Source organism: Acipenser ruthenus, chromosome 28, assembly GCF_902713425.1.
Source record: "Acipenser ruthenus chromosome 28, fAciRut3.2 maternal haplotype, whole genome shotgun sequence".
Lineage (NCBI taxonomy): Eukaryota > Metazoa > Chordata > Actinopteri > Acipenseriformes > Acipenseridae > Acipenser > Acipenser ruthenus.
The window spans coordinates 875,397-899,196 of record NC_081216.1 but is presented as its reverse complement, the minus strand read 5'-3'; the positions used below and the strand labels follow the sequence as shown (position 1 = coordinate 899,196).

At 39.9% G+C, this 23,800-nt stretch overlaps 1 protein-coding gene across 3 annotated transcripts in view; it reads left to right on the top strand.

Annotated features, from left to right (window-relative positions):
* The first annotated feature begins 862 nt into the window (after positions 1-862).
* The window catches only part of LOC117434566 (V-type proton ATPase 116 kDa subunit a 1-like), a 29,364-nt gene continuing 6,426 nt past the window's right edge, over positions 863-23,800 (top strand). Inside the window, exons 1-19 of one of the 3 annotated variants that reach the window (XM_034057131.3) lie at positions 863-946; positions 3,674-3,850; positions 3,987-4,065; positions 4,661-4,758; positions 5,548-5,676; positions 9,811-9,887; positions 10,940-11,066; positions 12,113-12,195; positions 12,558-12,651; positions 14,488-14,700; positions 17,242-17,392; positions 17,644-17,783; positions 18,137-18,294; positions 18,524-18,614; positions 18,900-19,018; positions 19,466-19,682; positions 19,958-20,065; positions 20,763-20,870; positions 22,554-22,571. In XM_034057131.3, coding sequence (XP_033913022.1) covers positions 3,734-3,850; positions 3,987-4,065; positions 4,661-4,758; positions 5,548-5,676; positions 9,811-9,887; positions 10,940-11,066; positions 12,113-12,195; positions 12,558-12,651; positions 14,488-14,700; positions 17,242-17,392; positions 17,644-17,783; positions 18,137-18,294; positions 18,524-18,614; positions 18,900-19,018; positions 19,466-19,682; positions 19,958-20,065; positions 20,763-20,870; positions 22,554-22,571 — 2,127 coding nt within the window. In that variant the 5' untranslated portion in view covers positions 863-946; positions 3,674-3,733. Of the gene's footprint in view, positions 947-1,816; positions 2,117-3,673; positions 3,851-3,986; positions 4,066-4,660; positions 4,759-5,547; positions 5,677-9,810; positions 9,888-10,939; positions 11,067-12,112; positions 12,196-12,557; positions 12,652-14,487; positions 14,701-17,241; positions 17,393-17,643; positions 17,784-18,136; positions 18,295-18,523; positions 18,615-18,899; positions 19,019-19,465; positions 19,683-19,957; positions 20,066-20,762; positions 20,871-22,553; positions 22,572-23,800 lie in introns of those variants that run through there. The other 2 variants (XM_034057130.3, XM_034057132.3) reach the window with 2 other exon arrangements.

Sequence of the window (23,800 nt, the reverse complement as noted above, 5' to 3'; positions counted from 1 at the left end):
GAACGGCTCTGGCGTGGTTGTAGAGACAGACTTATATTACCATGGCACACTCATACATCAAACGCGATTGCGTGTCATAACAGTACTCTTTTTTTCCTGGATGTGACCGATTGCCCTCAAAGTTTCTATGGCAGCAAATCAGTGTTATTTGCTCTTGTACAGCTGTCAAACAGCATTCTGGGTGAGCAAATTATTTCCGGGCTTGTGATAATGTAATAGTCTTGACCTGAAGTGCTTTGCGTATGTAAACTAAAATAAACCTAAAAAAAATAAACTATTCAACCAGTCAGACCCAACAAAGTTATTATTATTAGTAGTAGTAAAGCCCTTTTCATTTTTGAAGGGTAAAGGGGATGTTTTCCTGTTGTATGGACAGTGTATTATAATTGCTAATTTTTTTTTCCCAATTTAAGTGTTGTTAGGTCATTGATTTTGATCACTGCATTTCTTAAAGCGTCAGCCTCTGTGCTCAACGTGTGTTTAAGTGTAATTTTTTAACAGTGTGTGTAGAAAAACCATACAGCTGTATATAATAATAATAATAATAATAATAATAATAATAATAATAATAATAATAATAATAATAATAATAATATGTACGCATACATATTTGCAATATTGAAAAATGAATTATTTTGGCAGAAAACGTTACACTAAATAATTTGCACGCACTAAAATGGTGCAATTGAATTGCGACTGGAATTCGCTCAAATTAACAAGGATAATTATGGTCACAGTTTTCTTTTTTAAGCTATCAAATAAGACTACCAACGCCGATCCATAGTCTTACGCAATGGCAATATGCGGTGTACCACAAAGCACCGCTAGATGGTGCTGTCAGAATGCTACCCTATACAAAACGTTTATCTCTGTCTAAAACACAGGATGTGCAGTACTGCTGTTGTCGTTGGACGCCCTGTTTTCAACAACAACAAATGCAAACGAGGTAACAAGCATTTGCTAATTCGATATGCTTTTGTTCCATTATAGCAGGAATACAGCCCCCGTGACCTTTGGCATAAAACACATTCGGGTGCTGCTAAATATACAGCTGGTTAATTATAGAGTGAGTGGCATATTCTTTTTGCAGAGCTGGACTCGCGTATGCCTGCCAAACACAGATAAAACGAGGGAATATGTATCTGACAGACCCTGTACAAAACTTAACGAAACAAATAATCGAGGGTTTCAAGTCGCATTTTCACCAATCTTTTTGTATTTACTTTATTGTCACTTCGACACAAATACGTATCCCTGTAAATGAGTTTACCTTGGTAAAATGTGCACTGTAATTTCGCAGTAATTTCATGCTTGCCTCATTTTTTATGTGCTTGCTATCTCTCTGTCTTTGTTTGACCTTGTTTTCACTAAGATTTACTATTGTTTGCTATGTTTTTACCCGACTTGTATAAATGGTTAGCCTGTGTAAAACTAAAAACCTCGAAACCAAAAAAAAAAAACAGTATAACGATAGCAGCCTATAATTTTTTTGTATTATTATTATTATTATTATTATTATTATTAATTTTTGGATTTCGCACAGTTTGTGACCATTTTTCCAATAAGTTAACATGCACCTCATTTAAAGACTGCAATACTAGTTTTATCTATGGAGACGCTGCATCTGGTACGAATAGGTTTTTCTTTTAATTTTCCAAACCTCTACCTCCCTTTATATGCTAATTAGTCGTTGTTATGCTCTCTCTGCAGCCTAATAAAGAGAAAACTACTAATTAAAGACTGGGTTTATTGACATTTTCTTTCAGTTTCCAGGTACTATAGTATAACTCAAACTACGAAGGCGAAGATGGGGTCACGGCCTAACGCATGATATTCACTGGAACAGATTATTCGCTTCCACGCTTTTTCTTAAAAATTTTAAAATACAACCATTTGGTATCAAAACTACCAAGATATAAACGCAGGATAACATTTGTCACCACACTCTGCCGTACCAACGCAGTAATATTTCGCGCAATCGTCTATCCCTCGGCGAACGAGGAACCCCACTCACGTGACCAGGGCCCCTTCTGACGTGCATGCGTGCTGACGTCACTAGATCTCAGGGCGAAGGGAGAGAGAGATCAGCTGACGTTTCTTGGTGAACGCTGTGGAGGTAAGATATAAGGACATTATCTTATTTAGGCTTGTATTTTCAATCCAAGATCTCAATTGCCGTTTAATATTTTGCTTGTGACAACGAAGGACGTTTACATTTTAGATTTTCGCAGCTTTGTTTAGCGAGATCGAGATACACCACTTTTAGTAACCGTACCTACCTGACTGTATACCTACCCAGGGCAATCCATTTCATTTTTTTAAAATCATAATGCGCAATATTAAATGTAAAATACGTTTGTCGTTGTCTATGTAATCATAATCATATCACATATTGTGTCAGTTTAAATATCTCAACCTTAGATGTGTGTTCTTCCACGAATTCAAATCAATGTCGTCAATATTATGATTCCTTTAATATTTTCTATTAATGCTGTATGAAGTAAAGGGTGCTGTAAAACAGTGGTGTAAAAAAAAAAAAACAACTAATAATATATTATAAGAAATGGTTTACCGGTAATGTATTTCTACAGTAGCGCAGCAGTCATGATGTGTTAATTAAAACATTTACGATAACGTTACTAAACGTACTAAAGTTATAAGCAACAGGCACCATTGTGGGAGGAAAGTGTGTTGTTTTTGATGCTGTTTCTCCAAAATCAATGGCGCCGTCTCATTACTCAAGCAGCAGCCGCAGAAATGAGAGAAAACGTCTTCAGAATAAACACAGGAACATCTGCATTATTTGTCATACAGTGTTATATACCGTGCGCACATTGTCGTCTGCTTGCTCGCTCGCTCGCTTGGTTGTATCCATCACCGATGTAAATAACCACATTAATCATGAACTGTACTGTAGTGTAGTCTGTCGGTACTGCTTGAGAATACAGGATGTCTGATAACGATCTGTCAATTAAAATACAGCTATTTTACCATACGAATGTGGAGATAAGACATAAGACATAAAGTAGTCTTTGATTCTGGGTCACATGGTATCTAAATCCTTAATCCAGTATTTTTTAAGCAAGACTGCATTTTATGACGATCACGTTGTGCTCGAGTTGATAATGCGCTGTGGGGAAGATATGGCACCGTCATAATGGACTTATTTCTTAGCAGACACCCTTATCCAGGGCGACTTACAATTGTTACAAGATATCACATTATTTTTACATACAATTACCCATTTATACAGTTGGGTTTTTACTGGAGCAATCTAGGTAAGGTACCTTGCTCAAGGGTACAGCAGCAGTGTCCCCCACCTGGGATTGAACCCACGACCTTCCGGTCAAGAGTCCAGAGCCCTAACCACTGCTCCACACTCCCACTGCATAGCAGGCTGATCCATTTCTGGTTTTACTATGAGTTTCATAAAAGCCACCTGGGCTTGATACCTACATACTTTGGCTAATCAAGCTCCTAGTAAAACCTGGAATCAGCGAAACTGCTATGCAATTGGAGTTTTATTTCCATCCCAGGTACAAGGAAGGGGGGAAAAATAGATAGCAAGTAATCCATTTGTGCAGGGACATTCAGAATAAAATGCCATTGACTGCGACTTTTAGGCTAGACTATGAGTGGTGGCCTTCCGGATACATGTGTGTGTTTATTCCAGAACCCTACCACATCGGAGCAGATTGTTTTGATAGAGGACGGTCCTTTCTCGTGATTCGTCATGGGGGAGCTGTTCCGCAGTGAGGAGATGACCCTGGCCCAGCTGTTCCTCCAGTCAGAGGCTGCCTATTGCTGCGTCAGTGAACTGGGAGAACTGGGAATGGTCCAGTTCCGAGATGTAAGTTACAAATCGAGAAGAGGGTCCTGACACCGGGGCGTCTTCTTGCTGTGTTTTGGAATTCGAGACCCCCAGATTGGTAAGCGGATATTCTCATCGCTGATCAGTGCGTGCGCCCTTTTGTGTTCTTTTGCAGCTCAACCCAGACGTGAATGTTTTCCAGCGCAAGTTTGTTAATGAAGTGAGGCGATGCGAAGAAATGGATCGAAAACTGAGTGAGTGCCTTGTTCCTCGATGCCCTGACTCAAAGGAAAATACACTGGGTCTATAGTGATCTAAAATGGTCTTTAGACTGTACTGTCTATTAATCCTTTCTGACCTTAATATTATTATTTATTTCTTAGCAGACGCCCTTATCCAGGGCGACTTACAATTGTTACAAGATATCACATTATTTTTTACATACAATTACCCATTTATACAGTTGGGTTTTTATTGGAGCAATCTAGGTAAAGTACCTTGCTCAAGGGTACAGCAGCAGTGTCCCCTACCAGGGATTGAACCCACGACCCTCCGGTCAAGAGTCCAAAGCCCTAACCACTACTCCACACTGCTGCCTTAATAGCACTAAACACAATGAAAGTGCGACATACAAGCATCTGCAAAATGCCAGGTTTTCACATGATATAGTGGTGGTAATAAGATTGCTGTTAAGATCATTAAAATAGATTTGAATCTGAAAGGGTAAGCTGAAACTGCATTGTTAAGTAAAGGATGATCTGTGGTGTTGTTTTTTTTTTTTAATAGTAGATTATTTTAATTCTCAATGTCGTCGGACATGTAATAATCTTTCTTTTTTTGTCCCCGAAGGGTTTGTGGAAAAGGAAATTAAGAAAGCCAACATACCGATTCTAGATACTGGGGAGAATCCGGAGGTCCCCTTTCCAAGAGACATGATCGATTTAGAGGTAAAACACCGCATTTAAAAAAAAAAACAAATTCTAGTTTTAAAACTCATCTGCATACCAAAATCATTATGCAGGCAGGGGATTTGCTGACAATCAGGTGATTTCAATTCAAATCTGTAGCAAGAATACATTCTTGTGGGTGTGGGTGAAGTTCATGGTTTAAGAATAGGGGCATTTGCAGCTATGTAGATCAAAGCAGGGAAAAATACACAGCTGTATTTGAAAACGCCGGCTTACAGAAATATTGCAGATTTGTGAAGGACACAATATTGTACTGTTTGTAATTGAAAATTTTAGGAAGTAAACATGATTGATGGAAAACACCTTATTTGATAGCTGACTAAATGACTGATTCTCGTATTGACTTTCATCCAGCACTATAATAAAGAAACATATACAAATCAATGAAATAACGTTTTTTTCTCAATTAACCCTTTTATGCACTGCGGCCTTATATGGAGATGCAAATGCATGATGACCTCATATGAGGATGCAATTCCACCCCCCCCCCCCCCCCCCCCCTTATTTTTGGTCAATGAAAACTATGTTTATTACCAACTACTACTTAAGTTTTTCAACATTTTTTTCGATACTTCCTACATGAACAGGTTAGACACTGAGAAAGCAGTCAAAGTTTGCAGTTGCATTTCCTGTGTTCAAGTATTACTTCAGGGTATTGTGGTTTGTGAATGGATTATACTTTCATATTTGCCTTTGCAATGAAAGCCAATTGAGCCTGATCTGTAAAATGAGTGTTAAGTTTTTTCTTTTGTGGTTGGCTGTGTGCAGGCGACGTTTGAGAAACTGGAAAACGAGCTCAAGGAGATCAACACGAACCAGGAAGCTTTAAAGAAGAATTTCCTGGAGCTGACGGAGCTGAAGCACATCCTTCGAAGGACGCAGCAGTTCTTCGATGAGGTCAGGATATCGGCTCTGGCTTCCAGCTTTGAATCCTCTCTGGCTGTCATTCCCAGAACGTGCTTGGCCGGTTGTGCCGCGCCGCTGATTCCCAGACGCCCTTTTTAACCCCAAACTCCTGCTTTTCAAATTCCATTTCCATTTTAAAATCAATTCCCATTCCCTTTTAATCGATCCCAACACATCACTGATCAAAATTGCAATTGGCAGTATTCTGTTAAAATGAGCCTCTCACAGTGGATGCACATTATTATGGCTCAAAAATCCTTTTATAAGGTCATAGCTCACATTTTAGATTGACAGTTCAATGGGTAACCCATTAGGACTTCTGCGTCCAGTGAATAAAAGGATGCTAGCTTTCTTGTTTTTGCAATGAGGTGCACGAAACAGGGTTTAAAATGGACTCACACGCGATGTATTTTAAGAAGAAACCGTTTGAATAAGCGCCCAATTCCTTGTGTACCTGAAGGGGTTAAATTGAAGTCAAAGGAATTGGAATTGACCCCAACCCTGACCCCAACATTATTCACACTGTAACTTGTATTTTTATTTTACAGCTACAGAACAAGCAAAATACATTTAGCAAGATACTAAAATACATTGCTTTATATACTGCATGTACCCAGGGTTTATTGTGTAGCAGTTTGAGCCATTTCAAGTTGTTTGACTCCCAACTTCTGCACAAGTCTTATTTCCATCACTGTGTGTTTTGTCCAAGAGTAAGATTTTGTCTTTTTACTTTAGCCATGTTAATTTTGAGAAAACAAATAACTCATTTTTGCACTGAAAGAACACCATAGTAAATAGTAAGAAAAAAAAAAAAATCAAATTAAATTTCACGGTACTTACTCTGGTTGCAACATATACCAAAAAAAAAAGCCCTCTTGTTTTCATTCAAGTTAACTTCATAATGTGTTTTTACAGCATTTCATTTAACCATTAACTTTTACAGCTGGGTTATCAGCACTTCATTTACAAGTAAGGAACCCTAAGATTAGTGCTAATCATGGTCTGTGTAAACAGCGATGGAAGATTTTTTTTATTCCAAGTAACAGGCTTACTTTTAAAGTAGAAAAAAAGGTTATCGTTTGTGATGTTGATGGTATTTGCATGCTGCTTCACATTTCACTGGTTACTGCAGAGATATCTGTCTTGTTGATTTGTAAAACCCATGTGGTTGTTGGAAATGGAAGAGGCTGCTGTGTTCATGAAGTCAAACTTCCTGGTTGTTTCTTCTGACACAATAAGCGTGTTACCTGTTGTAACTTAACTGGCTTGTGTTAAAGGCTGCTTGTTACACCCTATTCTAAAACTAGATGAGAACCAGGACTTAGAACAGTATTACTGTATCTGCTGCACTGTGACACGCATTCAGTGAAAAGCATGATATATTCATTATATTAACAGAATGCTTGTAAGTGGAGGATTTCTCCTAGAGGCTAAAGCATGATGAGTCATTTGACTGCCTTGTGCTTTATTCTTAACTGTTGTAAAGCCAGTTGTATAGCATAAGACTGTCCTATCAGTCATTTACATACAGACAAAGCAGCCTTACAAAGCCATTTGTGATGAAGGAAAACCCAACTGCCGATGTTATCGTCAGTAACTCTCACACACTCAGTGGTGGTAGATTTAGCAACGCTACAAGATACTTCTGTAGTCTTCAGTGTCTGTCCTGCAGGCGTTGAGAAACGCTTCTAGTCGAAATCTTTGTCATTAAGAACAGTACATGTTCCTTTTAGTATTGCTACACTGCCAATGTTAAAAACCTGAGTCACAATTAAGTTTCTGTAACATTATATCCTGTTGTGCAAGCTGGATTTCTGCACTGTTTAAGTGCGTGAGACTTCATGAGCTCTTCACATGTTTGTGTATGGGGTACGGTGTGTTGTTTTGTACGTTTCTGTTAGGTCTATCACAGGGTAATATCACTGGTTCCCTTCAACGCACTGGAAAAATAAGCTTCGGTTTTAGCAAGTCATTTAAAATTCTCATTTGCAGACGTAGAAATGAAAAGCCTTTATAAATAGGTGAACGTTCTTCATCTTTTTTTTTTTCTGGGTAGTGAAGTTTAAGGCACGTCAGGCTGGTTTCAGAGACTCTGGTTTAGTTCTAAGCTTGCATTACCGTACCGAAATACCATTAGGTAGTCCGTGATTAGCGCTAGTCTAGGTCTGTGAAACCAGCCCTTTATAAAGACGTTACTTCTTCACCCAGTCTTCTGTGTGTTTTAATATCAGAAATCAGTAGACCGTGGGGAATCAGTATGGATTTGTTACAAAGACATGAAAAGTAGCAGTTAGTGGCATGCAGTCTCTCCCCTCCCCCCTCTCTGTTCTCTATTTAACCACTGCTTCTCTTTTCTAACCCTGTTTACTATTCCCGTACGGGTGAGCTCATCTGTGTTTGTCTGTAAATAAAATAAATAACTTTTTTTATTTTACCCCCCCCCCCCAGTTCACTATTCGCAGTGCTTCATAGTTCAAAACAAGAATACTCAAGACTGTTTTTAGTGATGCTGATGAATGCCTTAACTAATGTATTCTTCTGGTTTCTTAGATTCACTTCAAAGTTTCAGTTTCAGCCTTCACTTCCTGTTGACGTTTCCAAATTGAAAACCTCCCCTACGGTCTCAATGAAGCTCTCATGATGATGCCTATCATCCAACTACATAGGATACGTTACAGTGTAACAATGAACCTGTCCCCCTGCAACACTCTGCCGTGGGGACAGGTTAATGGTTACACACTGGTCTGAGTCTTATTGTGTGGATTAGCCCAGAGTGATTCGCTCAATACAACAATTAGTCAGTTTAATACTAATACATTCTTAAACATCAAAATCGACACACAGACAAAATCTACAATTAGACCATTCAATTAAAAAAACATCCAATACAACATTTTATAATTGTAATATAAAAACATAAATAAATAAGATAAAAAGCTAGTTTGTAAAAAATAGAATGAGTCCAAAACAAAAATGTAATAAAAATACAGTTTAAAAGGAAACAATAAGAATGAACTAGTTAAGATAACTGCTATTTGACAAACCATGTCGCTTTTTGAAACGAACCATTGCAAACGTGACAATGTATAATAAAATCAGGTGGTGTTTAAGGAGGTTGAAGTTTGCTTTGTATGCATATTCGCTTCTGGTACCCAGCCAGCTATGCTTGTGGTCTCACTCAGCTGACCACATTTAGCTTCTCGGTTCCTAAAACTGATGATGATTCCTTTAATGTTAACATTCTCACAAACAATGAAACCACATTCGATGCGGTCTGAACCTTGCTTCGTATCGTAAGTTCAGCATATTACAAAAACACACAGACGTGGACCATTTGTGGTGAATTTAAATGCAATTGAATAATAAACCGAATGAAAGCACTTGAATCAAATTGAAAGTACAGACGCTGTCTAAAATAGCGGGCTTGCTGTTTGAAAGCTAGTCGGCTTTTTGATTGACTCATCTTGTAAACCATCCTGCAACCTGTATTCTTTTGTTCTGCAGTAAATAACTGTGAAGTTAGTTTGCATTGAAAAGTGACATTGCACTTGCATGCATGAGTGCTTGCTTTTATATACATTTTTATAACGGCCAGAATTTTATATATAGATTACCATGCAATGCAGAAGTAGTTCCTGACTTACACACTGCAACACAGTCATTTTCTTTTGCTCTTCAGGGATATAAATAAGTCACCCATTGCATAGCAGTGTGATCCATTCCTGGTTTTACTGTGAGTTTAATAATAAGACACACCTGAGCTTGTTACCTGGACACTCTGCCTAATCAAGCTGGTTGTAAAACCTGGAATGGGTGAAACTGCTGTGCAACAGGAGTCTTATTACCATCCCTGCTCTTCAATATTGCATCCCCCTGCAACATTCCAGCCCTGCCGCTTTGATTGTAGGTTTTTCTTCTTACTCGTGTGTGCAATTTGACCCTGTGTCGTATTATTTCCCGTTCATTTCTAACCTCTTTCTCTCTCTCTTGACCTGGCCTTCATATATGGTTTCTCTCTCTCGCTCATTCTCCTGGTTCCTGGCTCCCCTGCATGCTACTAACTAGCTTCATTAGCTATCAATTGGTTTGTGAATTCAGGCTGAATTGCATCATCATCATCATCAGATGGCGGATCCTGACCTTGAGGAGTCGTTTTCACTACTGGATCCGAACGAGGTGGGGAGACCTCCGCTTCGCCTGGGGTGAGTGCAGCAGACCACCATCTCTGTATAACCTCTCCTTTAATACAGTGGTCTAAAGCTCTCTAACTTCCTAATATCCTGTCCGTTGATAATTAATGACGGTATTCAAAGCAGTCTCTTTCAGAATTCTTTTGAAAGGAATGCCAAACTATGGTTGCCAGTAATTAGTAACGTTATGAGGCCGGACTAAATGAAACGTGTCTAAAAAAAAGTGCTACCTGAAATCCGAGACGCCCTGGAAGATACTGGTTAGAACTTGAAAAATGACGCTTGAGAAATTTGCAAGTGGAGTGTGAAACATTTTGTATTAAGTTTCTTCTCTCGAATATGAAATCAATGTTTGTTACAAAGTTATTGGGAGTGTCAGAATCTGGAGATGTAAGGAGAGGTCTGTCCATGCGTTTATACAGCAGTGTGCAAATGTATTAGTCATTTACATCCTTTAGATACCTACCTGCAGGAAAACCTCTGGGGGCAGAATTTACATTAGTAATCAGTGATAGAAACAATAGGCACTCCTGTGTGAAAGTGTGAGACCACTTTGTGCTTTACTTAGGCATCTTAAATAACTTCTAAAACGTCTCCTGCATTTAACATTTTGTGGCTTTGTGTTCTTTTCTCTTACTATTTTTAAATGACTTGCATGTGTGACCTGTTAAAGTTGTCAGTTAAATTATACAATCACTAATTGACAATTTTCCAAGAGAATCAAGGGACCCCGTTTGCATATTCAGGTTTATTTAAAGACGGTAATTTCATAGTTGTTCATAGTAGACATCATTTATTATACTCAAGCTGAATGTGAGGTGATCTTAATATTTAATCTATGTAGGTATCTGTGAAGGGTGGGAGGTATCTAAACTAAAAATGCAGGGACTTCCATTGCATAGCAGTTTGATCCATTCCTGGTTTTACTTCGAGTTTAATAAGACACACCTGAGCTTGTTCCCTAATACACTATGGCTAATCAAGCTGGCAGTAAAACCTGGAATGGGTGAAACTGCTATGCAGTGGGAGTCTTATTTCCATCCCTGATATGTTTTTCCATGCAGCTTCGTGGCTGGAGTGATAAACCGGGAGCGAATCCCTACCTTTGAGCGGATGATGTGGAGGGTGTGTCGAGGCAACGTGTTCCTGCGGCAGGCTGACATCGAGGACCCCCTGGAGGACCCCGCCACGGTCAGTACTTTACTTACCGTGTGTGACACAGAGGCTGGGCGCGAGCCGGGCTCCTCTGCCATCTCACCGACGGGACAGAATCCGCATTAGACAACACTGCCCGTCACACCCCGCCCCCCCCCGCCTTTTAACCTCAGAGGTGGGGTGCCAACACTGTACACTCAACACTGCCCGTTGCACATACAAGGGTGTGTTAATTCCGGTTTTGTAATTTAGCCTCTGGGTTAAACTGACCCTCTTAATAACCCTGTAAGAGTTAAGTGCTAATGTAAACTTCTAATTATACAACAGAGGATCAGATCCATTTGTACTTATATATCAGTGGCCAGCGATATACTTCACAGGAAGGGTGAATCATAATTTATAATCAAATACAGAGCAGGCAAACCTTTGCATACCACTTCCCTATGGTCAGATAAGTGGTGTAAAGAATCGTCCCTTGTTACTAACTAGTTTGCGTGTAGGGTTCCATCCTCTTCAAAGAAACTGAAAAGTAACGTCAGTACAGACAAACCTTATGACAAAAACCGTGGTGCAAGTAAGGAGGTCATTCGGCTAATTTTGTTTGTACTAATGCTGAGCTAGCGTAAAATAAATCCTTGCAAACCAATGCTTTTGGGTTCATTATCGAACCAGTTTGGTCATTCTCTACCAGACCTTGGGGTCAAGTCCAATTGCCATGGTGCAATTCATAATTAATTGCAATTCAAATGTCATTGTAGTTCAAGCTTGGCACACCTGCGTAATTGTCATTGTGACCATACCCTATAATTGATCGATTACAGTTCAGTTACGTATTGATTTGTCATTCAATCATCATTCTTGTATTTTCAACCACTAGTAAGTTTCTGCATTTGTACCTGTGGTTATTACTGAGTTATTTAGAATACACAGAGTAAACATGTTAATGTGTGCAGCTGTTTATGTTACCTTTTTTTAGCGTAATTGTAATAACTGCAACATAATTAATGCTGCTGTACTTGTAATTCCTTGCCTGTCTTACTGGTTCATGCTAATTTCTTTTTAAAAATTATCTTTTTCCGCAGGGAGACCAAGTCCACAAATCGGTGTTCATCATCTTCTTTCAAGGTGACCAGCTGAAAAACAGAGTCAAGAAAATATGCGAAGGGTAAGGCAGTGAAAGAGGGGGCTGTGTTGTGTGTGTGTGTGTCCCAAGGACTAGTAAAATGTTTGCAGTCTGGATACATTAATGCATTTGGATTCACTCCAGACCTAGAATTAGATCCAGAATCCTGAAATGGAGCCAGCAGTTATATTAAAGATAATGGCCACGGGACACAATGTGCAGCACTTCCAGAAGTTCCATTGGAAAAAATCATTTTTTTTTAGGAAACATATTTCGATAATTCCTTGGCGAGAGCTCGGAGAGTTTACCATTGTTTGTCTTTTTTGGAATAGTACGTTAAGGTTCGTTGGAGGCCAGCAGGACATACCAGTAATTGTGTTAAATGTGTGTTGGTTTGTTTACAGGTTCCGCGCCTCTCTGTATCCTTGTCCTGAAAACCCCCAGGAGAGAAAGGAAATGGCTGCCGGTGTGAACACCAGAATTGACGACCTTCAGATGGTAATTGCCTACTTCTGTACAAAGCTGAGGGAACACAAAGCTTGGAACCAGGTTCCAAGCCACAAAGTGGCTTCGTGTTCCCTAAGCTTAACAGTCTCTAAAGCCCACGGAACACTAAGTAACTTTTGAAGCTGTTTGTATGAGACATTTTCAAGGAATATTCACTGCTAAAATTAAATATTGTTTAGCAATTGTGGCTTGAACTATTGTGGTGACAATTCCTTTAAAAGTCAAAATCTGCTGGTGTTACACGGACTTGAAGCCGTGTCTGGTGACAGCAGGCGCTCGGTTTGCAGGTGCTTCTGTATCCAAATATGCTGATATTTCAGCAGGAATGGAGTCATAGATACAGTACAGTAGATTTTTGAGAACCGCAGAGCCCAAATTTAGAAGGTACGTGTCAGGGCAAGTGTGTTTTAATGTCCTGTCCCAGCACCAAAAGCCAAACGCCTTCTCACTCATCAAATATGTGTTGCCAGCCACTGCCAGCACATCCACTCGAAACGCACTTTGCAGAGTGGTGTAGGAAAGTCGCTAATCTCTCTGCCATATTCGGGCAGCACAGTTACAGGGTGAGGGACACTGAATCTATTAATGACTGGAGCTTTTAAGTTTGTTTTAGTCCCCGAAAAGTTTATCATTATGAGTGGCTTTAGTGATTGAAAAATGAAGAATACTTTGCACCCTCTGAATTTGCTTAATATTTACCGGAAACTGGGCCAAAGATAAAATATGCTAGTGACTTTATTTATAGCCACATATCCATAAGAGCATTAATTTTTTGATTTCCCCCGAATTGAGTTACTTACTAGAAGCGAATGTCAGTCTTGCATTTGGGATTGCAAAAGCATGTCTCCTTATCAGGCAAAATAAGTTCTTCTTACCTTGAGAGGGGCGATCCTTCCTGCATAGTTTGCAAAGTCTCCCAGTCAGTGTGTGAGTCAGAGAGGGAGTGAATCACTGTTTGGACATGAAGCATTAGCCAGGGCTCAATTAGCCAGCTGCTTTGTTTTTGTGCGCCCCCATCTGTGTCTGTTACAGCCATCGCTTGGTGTTTGATAAACCTCTGTTTAATCTTCTGGAAGATTGTTAAGCTGCATTTTCTGTGTAATTAGGTCGCCAAGAGCCAGTATATAAACCCATGCTTTCATGAAGAAAGTGGAGTTACAAAAAACCTCATTATACAGTATTGTCTGGTATTGAGGCTTATATGGAAAACTGTTCAATTGACATTTTTTGTCTTGCCCAACACCTCGTTACAACGAGGTCAACCTAAGGGGATAACTTGTCTTTGGACTATTGACCAGATTTGATCATGTGACACTATTAGCCAAAAGAGTTGCAAGTTTCATCCACAGGGTTTGCCAACAGAACTGAATAAACCGACTAAATAAACCGTGTTGATAAAGTTGATACATTTTATGTCGGTCCATTTAAAAGATACCAGTTTTAACATTAACTCTCTTAACTTTTTTTCATGTCTGGATCAGTTTGGCTAACATAACAACTTCCTATACAACTTGCTGTAAAGGACTACATAGTTTTGCTTTTATTGGATGAGTTTAGCTCAATCATTTACTGACCACGGTTAAACCTTTTTAGAAGTCGTTTTAAACTAAAGTTACACTAAACTGATGCCTTCTTTCGCGATACTTCCGTCCTAATTATCCAAGTCCAAATACAGCTCCTGGTTTAATCAATACCCATGTGCAAAATACACACCTGAACTTTGACATCAAATGAGCCAGATTCCAGCTCGGAGGCAAATAAAGTAATCTGGGATCACCAGGATTATATATTTTTTCAGTTCCCTTACAGCCCTCCCTTTTGTTTCAGGTCTTGAATCAAACGGAGGACCATCGCCAGAGGGTCCTGCAAGCTGCTGCCAAAACAACCCGCGTGTGGTTCATCAAAGTGAGGAAAATGAAAGCCATCTACCACACCCTGAACCTGTGCAACATCGACGTCACTCAGAAGTGCCTCATCGCCGAGGTCTGGTGTCCTGTGACAGACCTGGACTCCATTCAGTTTGCTCTCCGCAGAGGCACTGTGAGTGTACACCGTTCAGTGGCTTTGGAGTCCAAGGGCAAAGGTCCCCCCCCCCCCCCCTCCCCCCTGCCTGTAATCTCCAAAGAAATGCATAATAAACATCTTGGGTAAAGTGTAATTGTAAAATCCACAGCCCTAGGGTAACATTAACCCACATTTCTTCACATTTGTATAAAACTGTTCAATTCTTGTGTCAATAAGTAGACTGGTTTATGACCTAATGATGTAAAATAAAAAATAATTAACTATAGATAGATAGATAGATAGATAGATAGATAGATAGATAGATAGATAGATAGATGTAGCATTCAAATTAAGGTAAGATAAAACAGGTTTGAAAGGAAGTTTAACTGCAATGTGCACCTTTTTTTTGTGGGGGTGTGTACACAAGGTTTAAATGATTCAAAAAGGGGGAAAAAAGCATCTATTTCAGGATGTTTTGGAAAGCCCTTCTTCAGCTGTGTAGAAAGAAAAGTAAACGCAGTGCAGTAAAGATAAGGGTCTGTAAGTGACTAAAATGCAGTATCAACTATGGAAGTTGTGTCGCCTTTAATGGAACCACCATATTTGCTGAAAGAAATTTGCCTACATTTAAAAAAACAAACAAACAAAAAAAAAACCCAATGCAAAGTAGGAACAATTCTCTTAAAAATGGGCCTACAAGGGTTCAGGGGGTCAAAAAGACATTAGACAAGTTATTTCTGCAAACCCGATGCTAGTCCCATTTAATTCATGTTCTATTTATAAGCAAAACGATTGTGAAAGACGCCATCTGTTAGGGTTTGAGTTTACGTGGTTTTGAAGGAGGCTGAAAGTGGAGTGAATCATAAGAGAAACTTTCACGCCTCACCTCCAGTTCCCTTTGTTAGTGTAATACTGGGTGAGTCAATTGCTGTTGAGTGTCAATGGCCTATGCCAATGCCTGTTTTCTTTCACTCATGGGCTGTTTTTGCACGAAGACGTATTTTATATCCTCTGTAACTGGAAGTGTTAAACTCAGGAGCCTGAGCTACTCTTAAAACTGTTACTTAACTGACAGTATTATAATGTTTTGATCAGTAAATCCTGTATTACCAGTGAACTAAATATGATTCTGTGTGTGTGTTTGTGTGTGTGTGTGTATATATATATATATATATATATATATTTTTTTTTTCTCTTTAAAAATATACTTAATAGTTTAATGAGCAAGATGTCTCACAATTAGAATGGTCCTCTGAAATGTTCTCCTGTTTCTAGAAAAGCAGCACAGCTGGGGACGGGGAGTTTGTTTGCCAGATAACTTCACTCGGACTACTTGCTCACTAAATATCTTGGTATCCCTCAGTAGAAAATCATCTTCTCTTTAAAAATGTGCTCAGCCTGTCTCACTAGTTCAGTGGCACCCTAAATCTGATTCATTTACTAACAATGCTGAATGACTGGGTGGAGTGTTTGTTCTGTATTTTGTGGTATTTATTTATTTATTTAGTTATACTTTTGGACATAGTGATAATTATTAGAACTAAGGTAGGGTTGATCTAAGATTTCTTCTTCAAAGATTGCAATAACTGTTTGAAGTGCAGTCTCACTGTTTCGCTGTGCAAGTTCAGTTACCTGCTGTTTTGGAAGTGCAGATTTCCTAACTCTGTCTTTAGCTTAGGAAATCTTACCCGACCTTATGTGGCAAGAAATGAAAGGCTGTTAGAAAGTGTGGGTTTAGGGTTGCTCAAAAAAGAAGCATGGTGTTGTAACGGGGTGTTGGGTAAGACTGAAGAAATGATTGTTTGAACAAAATACACGTGGATTCAGTCAAGCAGTCTAAGAACTGGGATTGATCAGCATTACCTGACAGGTGCAATAGACTCTCAGTGGGATTCCACTAATTAAACTACATTTTGTATAAAGTGCCCTCTGGCAGCACAGCAGCTGAATGACTGCTTCAGTTGAAATTGAAGTCAGCGAGGAAGTGGCACTTAACTGTTACAGAACCTTAAAACAAGAAAGACTCTTGTAATGTACAGCAGTGTGCACGTATTAGAACACCCCATTGCTTCTGTAGTTTTGATTTGTTGTGCGTATGAAATCAAACCCCTGGAAATGAAAATCATGGGCAAGTTAGTGATCGTCTAATTTTAATTAATGACTTTTGATAGGTCACCCATGCAGGTAATTTAAAATATGAAGAGAAAAGGAACACATAGCCACACATGGTAAAATAATTCAAGCACAAAGTGATCAAACATTCTTGCACGCTAGTGCCTATTGTTTCTGTATCACTGATTTTAATGACTGAAAACTGAAATTCTCGCACCCAGAGGTTTCCATGCAGGATATAAATGACAAAGCTTGAGGTGTTCTGATACATCTGCACACGACTGTAATAGCTGTAACTACAGTGAGGATACAGGGTACTTGAGCACAAGTTAATGTTACTGTTAATTCCTAAAATATAAAAATGAAAAACTAGCCCTACATGCACACAGAGCATGCATGCAAACATATACTGCCCTCCTTGGTTGTAGTCACTTATATGCAACATGATTCCTTCTCTTCATCCAGGAACGTAGTGACTCCACAGTTCCTTCCATCCTGAACAGGATGCAGACCAAGCAGACACCGCCAACGTACAACAAAACCAACAAGTTCACTGCCGGCTTTCAGAACATAGTTGATGCCTACGGCATTGGAACTTACAGGGAGATCAACCCAGGTAACGGCTTCGTTTGTGTTGTCGGTTATACGTGGCGTGGAGGTTTGTGTTATCAGTTATGCATGGCGTGGAGCTTCCTTCCCCCAGGGTTGAATTCTTGTTTATGATAGATTTTTCCATTAATAATACGTTTTGATAATTTTTTTTTTATTTCATCAAACGGTTTATCCCGGCACTCTTATTTTCGAACCAGCTTGCACTATACTCTCTCTTTAAATCGGTACGGACATGCCTCCCCATTCCTGTTTCAGCTCCGTACACGATTATCACCTTCCCGTTCCTGTTCGCTGTGATGTTTGGGGACTTCGGCCACGGCATCCTGCTGACCTGTTTCGCGGCGTGGCTGGTGTTCCGGGAAAGGCGCATCCTCTCGCAAAGAAGCGATAACGAGGTAATGGCCACCATTCCATCAGAAACTGCCTGGATCGCAATCGCCTTGATCACATTGTTTGACAATTAAAACCGGATCTGTCCCATGTATAGTGTTATACACGATAGCATATTTATTTTAAACTCTATTGGGGTTGTCGTATGGAGAGAGAGAGACAGACAGAGAGAGAGAGAGAGAGAGAGAATGCATTTAGAAGTCTTTGATCTTCAAGTTTTGGAAATTAAATAGAATCCTAACGCCCCCAGTGTGGGTCTGCTTTATGTTACTGATGATGGCTCCAATTCTGTATGCACAGCTGTGGTAGGGGAATTGTGTTCCTCACATACATACTCCCTTCTCTTTTCCTACTGCAGATGTTCAACACGGTCTTCAGCGGCCGCTACATGATCCTCTTGATGGGGGCCTTCTCCATTTACACGGGGCTCATCTACAACGACTGCTTCTCCAAATCGCTCAACATGTTTGGCTCAGGCTGGAGTGTTAGGCCCATGTTCACGAAAGCAAACTGGACGTAAGTTGGTAGATCTGCTCTTTCCCAGTATCACTGGGAAGATTCTTGTTGTTTCCGGTTGACCGTGAAGATTTAAAACGTAACGTCAACTGAAACAAAAAGGGTTTTTCAGGAATAATGAGATGCGTTTCCGGGTACACAAAGTTCTGCTAAAAGGGGATGCTAGGGTCTGATTGCAGCTTTCGTTCGTGCTAAGTTTGTACTCTTTTTGCTTGCTGTTTCTCTGCAGAGATGAAATTCTAAAAACCAACCACTTGCTTCAGCTGGACCCTGCGCTGCCCGGAGTCTTCAATGGACCGTATCCCTTTGGAATAGACCCAGTAAGACTTCATCACATGCATTCAATGACACTGTGTGGCTGTAAAATCTACATGCAGAAAAATACACCTCCTTTTATATAATACCTTAGAGCACCAAAAGTTTCATGATATGTCTGGAATCTGGAAGAATGTACCCCTGGTCAGTCAGCTCCACCAAGAAATGAATATAAATAGAATCCAGAATCATTGCAAACGATATTCAAAGAGAAACTGCATGCCTTTGACATCGTTTTTCTCCACTCATAGGTTTGCAGCAATAGAAGTCTCATAACCTGTCTTTTACAGATTTGGAATATCGCAACCAATAAGCTGACCTTCCTGAACTCCTTCAAAATGAAGATGTCAGTTATTCTGGGTATTATCCACATGCTGTTTGGGGTAACCCTGAGCCTTTTTAATCACATGTAAGTCGTTCCTCTTGTTCTATATTTCAAATCCTACCTTCCACAGGTATTTCATGTTTGCAACAAGGTAAAGGCACTACCGCGTGGTGTGGGGGGTGAGTCCTGCATTCAGGGAGGCGCAGAGGGTATTGTGGCTGTGCTGAGTTGCTGATCTTTGCTGGGGGTTACTGGAAGCTTTGTATTGAGGGATGCTGTGGGGATTGCTGTGGCAAGGGGTCATAATTGGGATTTTAAACTGGGGAGAAAAACGGGTAAAATAACAGGGCAAAAAAATAAATAAATGCTTGAATAGATGGCCGTGCCCTGCAGTTTAACCCATTAAGTGCCAGGACAGGCTACTGTTGTAATTTTTTGGAGCATTTATAGCTGGCATCTTCCTGTTTTTTAACACTGTTAGTGCTTTGGAAATGGATTCAGTCGGTTTTCTACCTTTTTTTTTGTTTCTAGCTATTTCAAGAAACCACTGAACATCTACCTTGGTTTTATTCCCGAAATGATTTTCATGTCCACGCTGTTCGGGTACCTGGTCATCCTTATCATTTACAAGTGGGGTGCCTACAATGCTTTTACATCAAAGGACGCACCCAGCCTGCTCATCCACTTCATCAACATGTTCCTGTTCAACTACAGCGATCAGACCAACAAGATGCTGTATTCGGGACAGGTACAGAACACAGCTGCGCAAACAACACTCCCCATCACCTGCTTCACTGCAGCATACAGACCGAGACATGATACCCTGTCTCTTCCTGCCAGCTATGGAAAACAGAACAATAAATCAGCTGTCTCTACAAACAGCAAGGAGACAGTATTGACATAAGCCAATAATAATAAGATTATTTCTGGGGTTTAATTGTTATGTGAATCTTAATTCAGAATTCCAGTTAGCAACTGTTCTGAACGTCTTGGTTGTTTTTGTGTCTGTCTTTAAATTAACAGGTCGGGCTCCAGTGTTTCTTGGTGGTTGTGGCTTTGTTGTGTGTCCCGTGGATGCTGGTGGTCAAACCGCTGGTGCTGAGACATCAATACCTGAAGAAGAAACGCCTTGTAAGTGATTTAACATGACCAAACGTTGTATTGTGTGCTTGCTTATTTGGGATATAACTCCTAGGATATTTCTCCTCCCTCATTATTACTACAGTGACATTCAAACAGAATCATAGGGAGACAATGGAGACCAGCTCCAGCTCCAGCTCCAAACCAGCAGGCAGATTTCTTCTGTCTTTTGTCTAAGGCTTATTTTGTCTGGTTAAAGTCTACTGCGCCAGAGGGTACCCGAGTGTCTCCCCTGGTAGAAGCACAGCCGCATGGTGCGCAGGGTGAGTCATACAGCGCAGGTTCACGTCCTGGCTGGGCGACGTAGGCCGGACATCACTGGGGACTCCAAAGGGAGCGGCATTGGCCTAGGCGCTCCCGTGGGTTAGGGAGGTAAAACCGGCAGGGACTGTTTCTCCTTGCTCTACAACGAACCCTGCTGGCCAGGCACCCAGTGAGCTCAGAGCCTCAGAGGCGGTAGCTCGCTGACATCCGCTCTCGAGTTCCTGGGTGAAAAAGGAATCTGGCTTGGTCGTGGGATCGGAGGACGCACGCTGAGCCATGTGGGGAAGTGCTGCGTTGAGGAGAAAAGCGATTGGGCAGGGGAAAATTTATAATTGGACGCACTGCGCCAGTTGTGACTGTTGTTTGCTCAAGGGGTTGACTGTACCAGTGGCACAATTGCATTCGATTTGCTTCTTTGTAACAGGGAACCCATAACTTCGGAGGGATCCGTGTGGGAAACGGACCTACTGAAGAAGACGCAGAGATCATTCAGCATGATCAGCTCTCCATGCACTCGGAAGATGAGAATGAGGTGAGTACACAACCATGCAACCAAAGTCGGTTTCAGGGGCCAGCAACCAGGGCAGCTGCCTGGGGGGCCCCCACTAGGCTAAGAGGTCATATCTACAGAGTAGGGAAAAACATAAACGTAATGTAGAAATTCATAATTGTGCCACCTTAAAAGTGGTTCATGACACTGTTTCATTTTAAGACCATTGTTAGGCAAAAGTATGTAACAATAATTAGGCCTACTGATCTTTCAGTTCGTGTTTTGAGTTTTTAAAGTAATGTGTTTTATTTCTTATGGGAGTTTATTTTCCTAGCAGAGTAGCAGTGGAAGTCATCCAGGGGGAGGGGGGAGGAGGGAGGATGGAGGATGGAGGCAGGGACCCACGCCTTATCCTCTGCCCAGGGCCCCCCCATGCAGTGTTACAAGCTTAAAGGGGATCATATTAGTGGGTTTTAATGTAACTTTAAAATTGCTGCTTTTGCATTATGTGTATACTGTTATTTAAATGGTCTGACCTGGCAGCTGTATGTGTGACAGTGCTTTGCAATACTTTTGTATAAAAGTATATATATATTTTATATATATATATGCATGCATGTTGCTCTGGCTACAGGATGCATGCTTTAGAATCAAGCTTTTCTTTTTAGTCTCCGTGCAACTTCTGTATTTTTTTGGAGCAGGGTTACAGAGCTCATGCATGCGTTACAGTCAAAACAAGGGATGCTGTAACTTTTTTGTTGATCGCTCAGTTTTAATGCTAGAAATAAAAACTTCTAAGCAACCCCTGTCGACGGTAACTGCAGCATGTTCTTTAAAAGTCCACGACAGACTGCACCACACTTCACTCCAGTATCATTTTTTTTGTCACCAGTGCTGTTCAGGTACTGCTGCTGTAAAGTAATCAAGCTGTTTCTTTTACAGTGCTTGACCAAACCTTTTAAATGCTTGGTCTGATGTTTCATTTATATATTGGACTTTTGAATTTGAAAGAAGAGCCGTGCAAATGTTGAATTAACATTTCCGACTCGGGTTCTTAAAAGCTTACCATCAGAGCATCAAGCCATTGTTGTTAATAGCTAATATAGAAGTGTTCTGGAAAGTAAATCTACTATGTATTTGAGTTGAAGTCTTTTTAAGAGTAAGTCATTCATTGACTTATTTTTTTTATATATTTTTCTGTTCTGTTTTCTGGTGTCTGCAGTCATTGAGTGGTTCTGGGTTCTGTTTATATCATTTGAGTTCATATTATTTCTCTATAAATCACTTGGCTTTGAGCTTGTCTGGAGAACCCTAACTGCATTACCACTCGCATTACAAACACCAACAAACACTAAGGGGAATATAAAAAGAGCAATTCAAATGACATGTAATGTTATTTACGCTTAAAAAAAATTATTGTGAGCCTACTTGTTCTGGTTGCTTTGTGTTTATCCAGCTCTCTATCTTAGACACTTAAAATAAACGTCTACCTCCACAGAACGTGTGATCTCTTTTCAAGTACCGTACAGTATGTGCACATCTGATCCCTCAACACTATCAGCGCAGCCTGGTTTTCCTAACTTTATTTGCTGTCCCATTACTTGTAACATCATGTTATTTTATAAAGCATGTCTGGTTGTTTTGGTAATTTGTTATTCTCATAACTAATTCATTGCATTGTGTACATTTGCTCAAAGTATAACAAAAACCTGTATTATTCCCAAGCCTCCCGACGTTGAAGTGGTAAGAGTCAATGCATTTTTTTCCTGCATGTGTGTCTGTCTGGTTTGGGCTGTTCACACTTCTTGCTTAACTTCTCCTTTCAATACATTCCATAACGAGCGAGAGAGTGTGTGTGTATAATCTGGGTGGTGTGGACGCAGCAGTAGTGACTCAGACGTTTGACCTATTCCATGAAAGCACATTAATAATAATAATAATAATAATAATAATAATAATAATAATAATAATAATTCCACACAAGGCTGACCAAGGGGAAAGTCGGAAAATATTTTTTTACATTTATACAGGATGGCCCTTAAGTCCAGCGTCATTGGCAATTTTATATATTATGCACATTTATAAATCACATATCAGAAATCAACCAATCACAGTGCAGTATTTGCCAAAATTCCAGTACCTCTTATCCTTTGTGCAGATGTCATCCCTGTGCATAGAACACCACGGTGGAGTCTAGTTTTGATGAAATTGTAATGATACAGACATTAGCACCAGTTCTTGTGGTTATAGTGGCCTATTGTAGCTTCTGATAGTTAAAGAAGGCGACATCTATATATATATATATATATATATATATATATATATATATATATAGATAGATAGATTACCAAAATGGAAGAAGTCTTGCATGAACAGAACGAGAAGCTATTCCACATACTGGCTCCCAGTAAGTGAATTGTACCCACTGCAAGCACACTAGATCATGGGAATGTATTGTTTCACAGTTCTTGGAAAATGCTGGTTCTGATTAAACGATGCATGGGTATTTGATGTAACACAATCACTGGAACGTGCAGTGTGTAATCTATATACTTGGTGGAGGGTATGTACATGTATGTTACTGACATGCCATGCACAGTGCATGTAGCTTTTGTTTTTTAAAAGAACTGGGACATTTTGTGCACAGTAGCGCTTTGCAGCTTTGTGACTTAAAAGGTCAATTTTAAGTTCATGCATAAGATTTTTTTTTTTCTGTTGAAAATCTAAATATCAACATAAATACTTGACATTATTAGTATGAAAATAAAGAAAAATAGATGACTTTTTTAATCGACTCTCTATAAATTACGGTAGAATATTGTGCCTGTGTTATGATTATATGGGTTATGCTTTAATAATCTAAATCACCACTCCGACTGATTTATTTATTTATGTATTTTTTTGTAGTACTCCTACCTGTCCAGGTTTTTGCTTTATTAACTGTGGGCTAGATTCTCAAAAGCTGTTTACTG